General features: G+C 47.6%; 1 protein-coding gene across 1 annotated transcript in view; it reads left to right on the top strand.

Moving 5' to 3' along the window:
* Window positions 1-13,627, top strand: part of LOC147081761 (uncharacterized) — a 73,597-nt gene that overhangs the window by 34,240 nt on the left and 25,730 nt on the right. Inside the window, exon 3 of the mRNA XM_085980705.1 lies at window positions 2,909-3,218. Coding sequence (XP_085836831.1) covers window positions 2,909-3,218 — 310 coding nt within the window. The remainder of the gene's footprint in view (window positions 1-2,908; window positions 3,219-13,627) is intronic.

Here is a 13,627-nt window from a genome sequence, read left to right as displayed (position 1 = left end):
ATGCGGATTAGGGGGAGGGGGTGGGGCCTGTTCAGAGCCTGCGCTCACCTTGGAGCGGCGCATGCAGAGTAGGGGAGGGGGTGGGGCCTGTTCAGAGCCCGCGCTCACCTTGGAGCGGCGCATGCAGAGTAGGGGGAGGGGGCGGGGCCTGTTCAGAGCCTGCGCTCACCTTGGAGCGGCGCATGCGGAGTAGGGGGAGGGGGCGGGGCCTGTTCAGAGCTCACCTCCAACAATGGGAACAACAACAACCTGAATTTCTATAGCGCCTTTAACGTAGGAAATCGTCCCAAGGAGCTGCACAGGAGGATTGTAAGACATTGAAAAATGTGACCCCGAGCCACAGAAGGAGAAATTAGGGCAGATGGCCAAAAGCTCGGTCACAGAGGTGGGTTTTGAACAGCCATGATCTCATTGAATGGCGGAGCAGGCTCGAGGGGCCGAATGGCCGACTCCTGCTCCTATTTTCTATGAAAGAGAGGCGGAGAGGTTCAGAGAGGGAATTCCAGAGCTTAGGGCCGAGGCAACAGAAGACACGGCCACTGATGGTGCAGCGATTATAATCAGGGATGCTCAAGAGGGCAGAATTGGAGGAACGCAGATGTCTCAGGGGGGAAGAGGTTGTTTTCTTTGGAACCGAGGAGGCTGAGGGGAGACCTGATTGAGGTGTATAAAATTCTGAGGGGCCGAGATAGGAAGGACCTATTTCCCTTGGCAGAGGGGTCCACAACCAGGGGGCGTAGATTTAAAGTAATTGGTCGGAGGTTTAGAGGGGAGTTGAGGAGAAATGTTTTCACCCAGTGGGTGGTGGGGGTCTGGAACTCACTGCCTGACAGGGTGGTAGAGGCAGAAACTCTCATCACATTTTAAAAGTACTTGGATGTGCACATGAAGTGCCGTAACCTACAAGGCTACGGACCAAGTGCTGGAAAGTGGGATTAGTGTGGATAGCACTTAATCGGCCGGCACAGACAAGATGGGCCGAATGGCCTCCTTCTGTGCCGTAATTTTTCTGTGATTCTATCGCGGGGGGCGGGTGGTTGTGAGGCTGAAGGGAATAACTAAGATAGGGAGGGGCGAGGCCATGGAGGGATTTGAAAACAAGGATGAGAATTTTGAAATCGAAGCACTGCTTAACCGGGAGCCAATGTAGGTCAGCGAGCACAGGGGTGATGGGTGAACGGGACTTGGCGTTGAGTTACGACACGGGTAGTTTTGGATCACCTCAAGTTTACATAGGGTAGAATGTGGGAGGCCAGCCAGGAGTGCGTTGGAATAGTCGAGTCTCGAGGTAACAAAGGGCCGGGTGAGGGTTTCAGCAGCGGATGAGCTGAGGCAAGGGTGGAGACGGGCGATGTAACCAAGGTGGAAATAGGCGGTCTTTGTTATGCTGCGGATATGTGTTCGGAAGCTCATTTCAGGGTCAGATATGACACCGAGGTTGTGAACAGTGTGGTTCAGCCTCAGAGAGATGTTAGGGAGAGGGATGGAGTCAGTGGCAGGGACTGAAAACAATTGCTTCACTCTTCCCAATATTTAATTGGAGAAAATTTCTGCTCACCCAGAACCGGATTAGAGATCGCGGAGGGGTCGTGAGAAGTGGTGGTGAGGTCGACCTGGGTGTCATCAGCGTACATGTGGAAACTGAGGCTGCGTTTTCAGATGATGTCGCCAAGGGGCAGCATTTAGATGAGAAATAGGAGGGGCCCAAGGATAGATCCTTGGGGGACACCAGAGGTAACGATGCGGGAGCGGGAAGAGAAGCCATTGCAGGTGATTCTGTGGCTACGATTAGATAGATAAGAATGGAACCAGGCGAGTGCAGTCCCACCCAGCTGGACGACGGTGGAGAGGCATTGGAGAAGGATGGAGTGGTCAACCGTGTCAAAGACTGCAGACAAGTCACGAAGGATGAGGAGGGATAGTTTACCTTTGTCACAGTCACAAAGGATGTCATTTGATGAGACTTTGATGAGACTTGATTTGACTTCAGGGCCAAGTCAGTGAGGTGGATTGGGCTGTTTCTGGCCCACTGGTTATTGTGGGCACGGCTGGACACCAGTGGGACCGGCTCTGCCCTGTTTGTTCTTTGAGGCTAATCTTCCCCCCCTTACCCTTTCTACACTCCTTTTACAGGGTTTTAGAAGTGGAGCATTTACAGACAGGAAGCTCAAACCAAACATCACATCAAATTCTGACAGAGCTACGCGATTCATCAGGACCTGATTCAATTGCTCCTTGAATCTGCTGGCACCCCTGTGAGTTCACACTGATTAGAGACCGTTTAAATGTTCTGAAAGAGCTTCAAAATCTACAAATACCTGAAGCGACACCAGTGCCTACACACTGGGGGAAACCCGGGCCCCGTGTGTGGAAGGGAGTCACTCAGCCATCCGCTTCGATGATACACCAGCAAGTTCACACGAGGGAGAGACCTTTAACCCGCTCCGTGTGTGGGAAGGGATTAATTGCACCCTCCATGCTGCTGAGACACCAGCTTGTCCACACCGATGAGAGACCTTTGACCTGCTCCGTGTTTTTGAAGTGATTCTCTCATTCTTCCACCCTCCTGAGACACCAGCTTGTTCACCGTGATGAGATTAAATGTTCTGTCTGTGGGAAGAGATTTAAAAGGTCCCAGGATCTGAAGAGACACCAGCTGGAGAGAGCAGGAGAGATTCTGTTCACCTGTTCCGTGTGTGGGAAGAGATTCACTCGGTCCTCGAATCTGCTGGCACACCAGCGAGTTCACACTGGGGAGAGGCCGGTGAAACATTCCAACTGTGGGAAAAGCTTTCAAATGTCCCAGGAGCTGAAGGGACACCAGCTGGAGAGAGCAGGAGAGAGACGATTCACCTGCTCCGTGTGTGGGAAGGGATTCACTCGGTCATCCAACCTACTGACACACCAGCGATATCACACTGATGAGAGACTATTTAAATGTTCTGACTGTGGGAAGAGCTTTAAAACCTCTGGGGATCTGAAGCAACACCAGCAAGTTCACACCAATGAGAGACCGTTTACATGTTCTGTTTGTGGGATGAGCTTTAAAACCTCTGGGGATCTGAAGCAACACCAGCGAGTTCACACTGGGGAGAGGCCATTCACCTGCTCCGTGTGTGGGAAGGGATTCACTCAGTCATCAAGCCTGGTGAGACACCAGCAAGTTCACACTGATGAGAGACCATTTAAATGTTCTGACTGTAGTAAGAGCTTTAAATATTCGAAGAACCTGAAGAGACACCAGCTGGAAAAAAAAGGAAAGAGACTGTTTACCTGCTCCGTGTGTGGGAAAGGATTCACTCGGTCATCAGACCTACTGAGACACCAGCGAGTTCACATTGTTCTGTAGCGCAGGGCCCTGTAGAAAGCTGGGGTGACATGAACATGGAATGGATGAATGTTTTATAAATTCTTGTACTGCTGTTTAATCTTTAAGACTGCTGTGCTGATGATTCCCTTCGATTGACTGTTCATGGTGTTACATAGAATGTACAGCACAGAAACAGGCCATTCGGCCCAACTGGTCCATGCCAGTGTTTATGCCCCACACCCACCCTACTTCAATTAACCCGATCAACACCTCCTCCCATTCCTTTCTCCCTTGTGTGGCTTCCCCATAAATCCATCTGTGCTGTTCACCTCAACTACTCCTTGTGGTAGCGAGTTCCCCATTCTCACCATTCTCTGGGTAAATAAGTTTCTCCTGAATTCCCTCCTGGATTTATTAGTGACTTTTATATTTATAGCCACATAAATATAATGAGGTTCTGTTAAGCTGACAAGTATGTTACATAGAAACATAGAAGATAGGAGCAGGAGTCGGCTATTCAGCCCGTCGAGCCTGCTCCGCCATTCAATGAGATCATGGCTGATCATCCAAATTCAGTACCCTGTCCCTGCCTTCTCCCCATATCCCTTGATCCCTTTAGCCTTAAGAAATATATCCAACTCCTTCTTGAATATATTTAATGATTTGGCCTCCACTGCCTTTTGTGGTAGAGAATTCCACAGGTTCACCACTCTCTGGGTGAAGAAATTCCTCCTCATCTCTGTCCTAAATGGCCTACCCCTTATCCTTAGACTGTGACCCCTGTTTCTGGACTCCCAGGCCATCGGGAACATCCTTCCTGCATCTAGTCTGTCTAGTCCTGTTAGAATTTTATAAGTTTCAATGAGATCCCCTCCCATTCTTCTAAACTCCAGCGAGTGTTAGCCCAATCGACCCAATCTCTCCTTATACGTCATTCCTGCCATCCCAGATATCAGCCTGGTGAATCTTCGCTGCACTCCCTCCATGGCAAGAACATCCTTCCTCAGATAAGGTTGTTGTACTTTGTCTTTTTCTGATGAATGAAACATTACTGAGCCCCTGTACCCGTGTTGTGGGATGAAGTACCAGACAAGTGAAGGCACAACGTCTGGGTGTGAATCTGATAATAACCTCACGGACCGTATAGGTGTGATAACCAGACAGGCTTGTGGTTATAGTCTGGTCACAGATGGACTAAATTCCCTGAATCAGCAGGAGTTCAGGAGGCGGTAAACAGACGGGTCCAAACAATCCCATTTCCTGAGCGGTAACCAAGCTTGTGTATAAGAACAGGCCACTTAAGCCGTTGTCAGTTGAAACAGACTCAAGAAGATCGCGTGCAAATCCACTGTACTTCTATTCTCCAGATTGAGGGAATTATCACCCGATCTGTGTTATGCAGCGATCTTAATAAAGCCTGGAGAGACAATTTGTGTTCTTGTGAGCTTGATTATCTGGTATCCGAAACCCTGGGACTCCCGATCATTAGAGTCAACCTCAGTGTGTGGAAAGGGATTCCCTGGTGTATCCCACCCGCTGACACACCAGTGTGTCCACAGTGTGACTGCGGTGGGTCAATTCCACTGTTTCCGATGCCTTTAATCACATCCAGGACTGAACCATGTTAATTCAGGCAACTGGGGCTTGTTAATGTTAAGAGCCCCAATAACTGGGCTGGATTTAAAGATTATTCCCTGTTCTCTCCGTACTAGTGAGCAGAGAGAAGCTGATGTTATAGAATCATAGAGCACAGTAGGATGCCTTTCGGCCCATCGTGCTGGTGCTGGCTCTCTGAAAGAGCGATGCAATTAGTCCCACTGCCCTGCTCTTTCCCCACAGCCCTGCAAATTTCTCCTTTTAGGATATATCCAATTCCCTTTTGAAAGTTACTATTGAATCTGCTTCCACCTCCCATTCAGGCAGCGCATTCCAGATCATCACAATTCGCTGTGTAAAAAAAGTCTCCTCATTTCCTCTCTCGATTCTTTTGCCAATGATCTGAAATCTGTGTCCTCTCGTTACCGACCCTCCTGCCAGTGACAACAGCTTCTCCTTGTTTGCTCGATCAAAGCCCCTCCTAATTTTGAGCACCTCGATCACAGCTCCACTTAACCGTCTCTGCTCCAAGTTATACTGCCATTGTTTTGTGAATTGCTGCTGTGATCGAGGTGCTGGATGTCTGTGCCTGGGGAATGGGACATTCTATCCTCGTGAGCACCGAGTGTCAGCATCCAGCAATCTCTGGTCAGGGACTGTCTTTTTAAACTGCCTCACCTGAGCTTTTTGACTCCCTGATTTCATTATTAAACATTTCACAGTTTTTGCAGACTGACCAAGGCTGAACAGATAAATGTGAGGTATTACATTTTGGTAGGAAGAATGGGGAGGTCACTTATCACTTGGAGGGTGCGAGTCTAGGTGGGGTAGAGGAACAAAGGGATCTCGGAGTACAAATACACAAATCACTAAAAGTTGCGACACAGGTTAGCAAGGCCATAAAAAAGTAAACCAAGCACTAGGGTTTATTTCTAGAGGTATAGAATTGAAAAGCAGTGAAGTTATGCTAAACCTGTATCGAACCTTGTTTAGACCACACTTAGAGTACTGCGTACAGTTCTGGTCGCCATATTATAAAAAGGATATAGAGGCACTGGAGAGGGTGCAGAGAAGATTTACAAGGATGATACCAGAAATGCGAGGGTATACATATCAGGAAAGGATGAACAGGCTGGGTCTCTTTTCTCTTGAAAACAGAAGGCTGAGGGGTGACCTAATAGAGGGCTTTAGAATTATGAAAAATGTTGATAGAGTGGATACAGAGAGAATGTTTCCACTTGTGGGGAAGAGCATAACTAGAGGCCTCAATATAAGATAGTCACCAAGAAATCCAATAGGGAATTCAGAAGAAACTTCTTTACCCAGAGAGTGGTGAGAATGTGGAACTCGCTGCCACAGGGAGTGGTTGAAGCGAATAGTATCGATGCATTTAAGGGGAGGCTAGACAAGCATATGAGGGAGAAGGGAATCGAGGGTTATGCTGATAGATTTAGATGAGGAAAGACGGGAGGAGGCTCGAGTGGAGCATAAACACCGGCATGGACTGGTTGGGCCGAATGGCCTGTTTCTGTGCCGTATATCTGATGTAATCCTATGTCAAGTATCCCAGCTGGCTTAGCTCCAGGCACTTTAGCTCAGTGGGCAGCACTCTCACCTCTGAGTCAGAAGGTCGTGGGTTCAAGTCCCAGTCCAGAGACTTGAGCATAAAAATCTAGGCTGACACTCCAGTACTGAGAGAGTGCTGCGCTGTCAGAGGTGCCGTCTTTCGGATGAGATGTTAAACCGAGGCCCCCGTCTGCTCTTTCAGGTGGATGTAAAAGATCCCGTGGCACTACATTGAAGAAGAGCAGGGGAGTTCTCCCCGGTGTCCTGGGGCCAATATTTATCCCTCAATCAACATCACTGAAATAGATTATCTGGTCATTGTCACATTGCTGTTTGTGGGAGCTTGCTGTGCGCCAATTGGCTGCTGCGTTTCCTACATTACAACAGTGACTACACTTCAGAAGTACTTCATTGGCTTTAAAGCGCTCTGGGACATCCTGAGGTTGTGAAAGGTGCTATATAAATGCAAGTCTTTCTTTCTCAGCAAGAGGGCGAGTGTCAGTGGTTGGAGGGAGGAGCTCAGTGTTGTCACTGGGTGGACACAGACAGATTGAAGCTAAAAGACAGAGAATGCTGAAGTTTGGAATGATAACAGCCAAAGTCAGGAGATGAGCCCTTTGCTTGATAAGGGAGGTGGTTGCTAAGAGACCTACAGACCTAATAACACTGCAAACTGCTCAGGCAGCAGACTTGTTGGCAACATGTGAGGTCACGGGTGAGTTGGTGCCCAGACAACAGAGCCTTGGGCATTCCTGAGAGAGACAAACTGGTTCTGTAACCGGGAGAACAGGTTGAGGGAGTCACTCTACGTGGGATGGCTCGTCTGAGGTGTTAACACAGAGTCAGCTTGGGAATGGGATGATCAATGAATCATAGAATCATAGACATTTACAGCACAGAAGGAGGCCATTCGGCCCATCTTGTCCGTGCCAGCCGACAAAGAGCTATCCTCCCTAATCCCACTTTCCAGCACTTGGTCCGTAGCCTTGTAGGTTACGGCACTTCAAGTACATATCTGTTAGGGTGAAAATTATACAGCTTAAAGCAGCAACATAAAGAATTAAAGAATGTTTTGTAAGAAGTGAACTTGTAAATAAGAAACAAGACAAAACAAACTCAGCTTAAGAGGGGGCGGCTCAGCTCGGGACACAACCTGTAATTCCCCCTTAGGCTTTACAACATTCGCTGCCCTCATTTTGTGTTAAATTCACAAAGCTTCCATCTTTGTCCCATGAGGATTCCCCATAGTGTGTCTAAGTGCTGTTGTGGTGGGCAAGGGGCAGGAATTAACTGTTTGTGTCTGTTCCCATTAAAACCATTGTGCTTGACATTAATGGAATTGAGGAATAGTCGACATTTTTAAGTAGTTTCTTGCCAGATTGAGGGTAGGCAAGATAATTGATAGAAGGCCTCCAGTCAAATTACATCAGTGCCCTTCAGCCAGTCAGATTAATGTATTCAAATGAGGCAAAATAAAATGAACAGTTATTGAATGTGGGAAACACTAAATATTTCACATTTATTCAGTGGTGCAGCCTTCTGCAAACTATTTGCTGGAAGCCCTTTGGATGTATTAATGTAATTCTACTATTCTATGATGCAAAGTCGATGAATCAGAATTGTGAGTATTGATGAGTTACAGTAATTGGTAGCTGCAAAACTACCCATTTTGTAATTAACCATTAAAAAGTGCCCAAAGTTCTGGAAGGTTCCATATCATTTTATGTTGCCAAACTAGTATCCTGTGAGGACCGGGGAGTTGTTGCTGGGGGAGCGAGATTGGTTGAAGACACCTGTGTGTAATATTTTGCGAGAATGTATAAAAGAAGTTTCAATACCTTGTTGCTAAGGGAACGTGATTGGGTGAGGACAAGAGAATTGTTGCTGGGGGAGAATGTTGTCAATTTCTGTCCTGGACTCTCGGTGATGGCTTTTTGAAACTCCTTTCACCGGCTGTGAGAAGGGCAGGATTGACAGACGGGGAAACTCAAATCAAACTTCACATCAAGAGCTCAGAGAGTCACTCCATTCATCAGGACCTGAAATTCATCGGCCTTTTGAGTGTGGAAGGGGAAATGTTTGGGAGGTAAGTAGCACGGAGTCCAGTTCTACGGAGTACGGCTTCTACAGAGTACTTAACTCGGGAATTGGGTGAGTGAGCGAATTCGATGAGGTGGGGGTAAGAGGTGCTGCTTGATACGTGAAAAAATATAAACAACTAGGGTTTAATTAGGACTGTGGGCTAAGTTACAGTAAAGACCTAAAGCATATAGCTAAATGTAATAAATTAAACAAGGTTATTACCTAGATTAAAAACTATTAATAGACAATTGGTTATTTCAAAACTTGAAAACCTAATTAGTTAAATAAAATACAATAGAGATGGCCGGGCAGGTGATGTGTTGCAGCTGTAGCATGTGGGAGCTGGTGGACCCCAGTGTGATCCACAGCAACCACAGAGAGCCATAGAGGCACAGAAGGAGGCCATTCGGCCCATCCAGTCCGTGCCGGCTCTCTGTAGAGCAATCCAGTCAGTCCCACTACCCCGCTCTATCCCCGTAGCCCTGCAAGTTTATTTCCCTCAAGTGCCTATCCAGTCTCCCCTTGAAAACATTGAGTGTCTCCGCTTCCACCACTTCCATCAGCAGCGAGTTCCAGGTCCTCACCACTCGCTGCGTTAAAAAGTTTTTCCTCACATCCCCCCTGTATCTCTTGCCCAAAACCTTAAATCTGTGTCCCCTAGTCCTTGTCCCATCAACTGGTGGGAACAGCCTTTCACCATCCAGCCTATCCAAACCCATCATAATCTTGTACACCTCTGTCAAATCACACCTCAACCTCCTTTGCTCTAATGAAAACAAATCCAGCTTCTCCAACCTGTCCTTGGAGCTAAGATCCCCCATCCCCGGAACCATTCTGGTGAATCTCCTCTGCACCCTCTCAAGGGCCTTCACATCCTTCCTAAAGTGTGGTGACCAGAAGTGTCTGCAACTCGAGGAACTTCGGCTCAGAGTTATAGTCATAGATTTATACAGCACAGAAAGAGGCCCTTCGGCCCATCGTGTCCGCGCCGGCCATCAAGCCCTGTCTATTCTAATCCCATTTTCCAGCACTGGGTCCGTAGCCTTGTATGCTATGGCGTTTCAAGTGCTCATCTAAATGCTTCTTGAATGTTGTGAGGGTTCCTGCCTCTACCACCCTTTCAGGCAGTGAGTTCCAGATTCCAACCACCCTCTGGGTGAAAAAGTTTTTCCTCAAATCCCCTCTAAACCTCCTGCCCCTTACTTTGAAACTATGCCCCTGGTTATTGACCCCTCTACTAAGGGGAAAAGTTCCTTTCTATCTACCCTATCTATGCCCCTCATAATTTTGTGCCCCTCATAATTTTGTACACTTCAATCAGGTCCCCCCTCAGCCTTCTCTGCTCCAAGGAAAACAACCCCAGCCTGTCCAGTCTCTCTTCATAGCTGAAGCGCTCCAGCCCAGGTAACATCCTGGTGAATCTCCTGTGCACCCTCTCCAATGCAATCACATCCTTCCTATACTGTGGCGACCAGAACTGCACACAGTACTCCAGCTGTGGCCTAACCAGCGTTTTCTACAGCTCCATCATAACCTCCCTGCTCTTACATTCTATGCCTCGGCTATTGAAACCAAGTATCCCATATGCCTTTTTAACCACCTTATCTACCTGTCCTCCTGCACACCAAGGTCTCTCTGATCCTCTGTCCTTCCTGGGGTCCTACCATTCATTGTGTATTCCCTTGCCTTGTTAGTCCTCCCAAAATGCATCACCTCACACTTTTCAGGGTTAAATTCCATTTGCCACTGTTCTGCCCATCTGACCAACCCGTCTATATTGTCCTGTAGCCTGAGGCTTCCCTCCTCGCTATTTACCACTCCACCAATTTTCCTGTCATCTGCGAACTTACTGATCATACCTCCTACATTAATATTTAAATCATTAATGTACACGACGAACAGCAAAGGACCCAGCACCGATCCCTGCGGTACACCACTGGACACAGGCTTCCAGTCACAAAAACAACCTTCGACCATCACCCTCTGCCTCCTGCCACTAAGCCAATTTTGGATCCAATGTGCCAAATTGCCCTGGATCCCATGGGTTCTTACCTTCTTGACCAATCTCCCATGTGGGACTTTGTCAAAAGCCTTACCGAAGTCCATGTAGACCACATCAACTGCACTACCCTCATCCACACACCTAGTCACCCCCTCTCAAAATTCAATCAAATTGGTTAGACATGATCTCTCCCTGACAAAGCCATGCTGACTATCCTTGATTAATCCTTGCCTCTCCAAGTGGAGACTAATTCTGTCCCTCAGAACTTTTTCCAATAATTTCCCGACCACTGATGTTCGGCTCACTGGCCTGTAATTCCCTGGTTTATCCCTACTACTACCCTTCTTGAATAATGGTACTACGTTAGCTGTTCTCCAGTCCACTGGCACCTCCCCTGTGGCCAGAGAGGTTCTGAAAATTTGTGTCAGAGCCCCTGCAATCTCCTCCCTTGCCTCACCCAGCAGGCTGGGATACATCTCGTCTGGGCCTGGGGGTTTATCCACTTTTAAGCCTGCTAAAACCGCCAGTACCTCCTCCCTCTCGATGCTAATATGTTCAAGTATATCACAATCCCCCCTGCCTGATTTCTATGCCTACATCGTCCTTCTCTATAGTGAACACAGATGCAAAATATTCATTTAAAACCTCACCCACATCTTCCGGCTCTACGCACAGATTGCCACTTTGGTCCCTAATGGGCTCTACTCTTTCCCTGGTTATCCTCTTGCCCTTAATATACTTATAAAACACCTTGGGATTTTCCCTTATTTTGCCTGCCAGTGTTTTTTCATGCCCTCTCTTCGCTCTCCTAATTTCTTTTTTAAGTACCCCCCTGCACTTTCTATACTCCTCTAGGGCTTCCACTGTTTTTAGTCCTTTGTATCTGCCAAATGCCTCCCTTTTTTCCTAAACCATTCTTGTATATCCCTTGACATGCAGGGTTCCCTGGGTCTGTTGGTCCCACCCTTGACTTTTACGGGAACATGTTTGTGTTGTACTCTCACTATTTCCTTTCTGAAAGATTCCCACTGCTCCGATGTGGATTTTCCTACAAGTAGCTGATCCCAGTCCACTTTGGCCAGATCCTGCCTTATCATATTAAAATCGGCCTTCCTCCAATTTAGAACCTTTATTTCCAGTCCATCTCTGTCCTTTTCCATGACTACCTTAAATCTCACTGAATTATGGTCACTGTCACCAAAATGCTCTCCTGCTGACACTTCCACCACTTGCCCGGCTAGATTCCCTAGAATTAGGTCCAGTACCGCCCCCTCTCTTGTAAGATTTTCTACATGCTGGCTCAAAGAGCTCTCCTGGATGCAGTTGATGAGCTGGAGTCCGAGCATCGGACACTGCGATACATCAGGGAGGGAGAAAGTTACCTGGACACTTTGTTCCAGGAGGCAGTCACACCCCTTAGGTTAAATCCTTCAGATTTGGTCCGTGGTCAGGGACAGGAGGGTGTGACTATGAGTGAGGCAGGAATGGGGATCCAGAAGGTAGCATTGGAGGAGCCTCAGCCCTTGCACTTGTCCAACAGGTACGAGGTTCTTGCAGCCTGGGTGGGCGAGAGCAGGGACTGCAGGGAGGATGAGCAATCTGACCACAGCACCGTGGGACAGGGGGCCATTCAAGTTGCGGGAGTAAAAAGGAATGTAGTAGTGGTAGGGGACAGTATAGTTAGGGGGATAGATACTGTTCTCTGTAGCCGAGAGCGTGAGTCCCGAAGTCTGTGTTGCCTGCCCGGTGCCCGGGTTAAGGACATCTCCTCTGGGCTGGAGAGGAACTTGGAGTGGGAGGGGAAGGATCCAGTTGTCGTGGTCCACACAGGTACCAAGGACATAGGTAGGACTAAGAAAGAGGTTCTACTGAGGGAGTACGAGCAGCTAGGGGCTAAATTAAAAAGCAGAACCACAAAGTAATCTCTGGATTACAAAGTGAGCCACAAGCAAATTGGCATAGGGTCAATAAGATCAAAGAGTGGCTCACAGATTGGTGTGGGAGAAATGGGTTTCAATTCATGGGGCACTGGCAGCAGTACTGGATTTGCTGATGACACAAAGATAGGTCAGAAAGTAAATTATGACGAGGACATAAGGGGGCTACAAATGGATATAGAAAGGTTATGTGAATGGGTAAAGATCTGGCAAATGGAGTATAATGTGGGAAAATGTGAAATTGTCCATTTTGACAGGAAGAATAAAAAAGAAGCATATTATCTAAATGGTGAGAGATTGCAGAGCTCTGAGATGCAGAGGGATCTGGGTGTCCTAATGCGTGAATCGCAAAAGGTTAGTATTCAGGTACAACAAGTAATCAGGAAAGCTAATAGAATGTTATTGTTTATTGCGAGGGAAACTGAATACAAAAGTAGGGAGGTTATGCTTCAGTTATACAGGGCATTGGTGAGACCACATCTGGAGTACTGTGTACAGTATTGGTCTCCTTATTTAAGGAAGGATGTAAATGCGTTGGAAGCAGTTCAGAGAAGGTTTACTAGACTAATACCTGGAATGGGCGGGTTGTCTTATGAGGAAAGGTTGGACAGGCTAGGCTTGTATCCGCTGGAGTTTAGAAGAGTAAGAGGTGACTTGATTGAAACATATAAGATCCTGAGGGGTCTGGACAGGGTGGATGTGGAGAGGATGTTTCCTCTTGTGGGAGAATCTAGAACTAGGGGTCACGGTTTAAAAATAAGGGGTCGCCCATTTAAGACCGAGATGAGGAGAAATTTTTTCTCAGAGGGTCGTGAGTATTTCGAACTCTCTTCCTCAGAGGGCGGTGGAAGCAGAGTCTTTGAATATTTTTAAGGCAGAGGTAGATAGATTCTTGATAAGCAAGGGGGTGAAAGGTTATCGGGGGTAGGTGGGAATGTGGAGTAATCAGATCAGCCATGATCTTATTGAATGGTGGAGCAGGCTCGAGGGGCCGAGTGGCCTACTCCTGCTCCTAATTCGTATGTTCGTATGTAACCTGTGCAGCAGCTGGGGTCTGAAAATCAGCTTCACTGCCCCTGGGCTGGGAAAGGGGGACAGGAGGCAACATTCTCCCTCTTACCCCTTTCTACACTC

This window comes from Somniosus microcephalus, unplaced genomic scaffold (assembly GCF_052327205.1).
Source record: "Somniosus microcephalus isolate GS21.2 unplaced genomic scaffold, FLI_Smic_1.0 scaffold438, whole genome shotgun sequence".
Lineage (NCBI taxonomy): Eukaryota > Metazoa > Chordata > Chondrichthyes > Squaliformes > Somniosidae > Somniosus > Somniosus microcephalus.
Note: the sequence above shows the minus strand (reverse complement) of the source record. Positions and strands in the feature narration are given on the sequence as shown.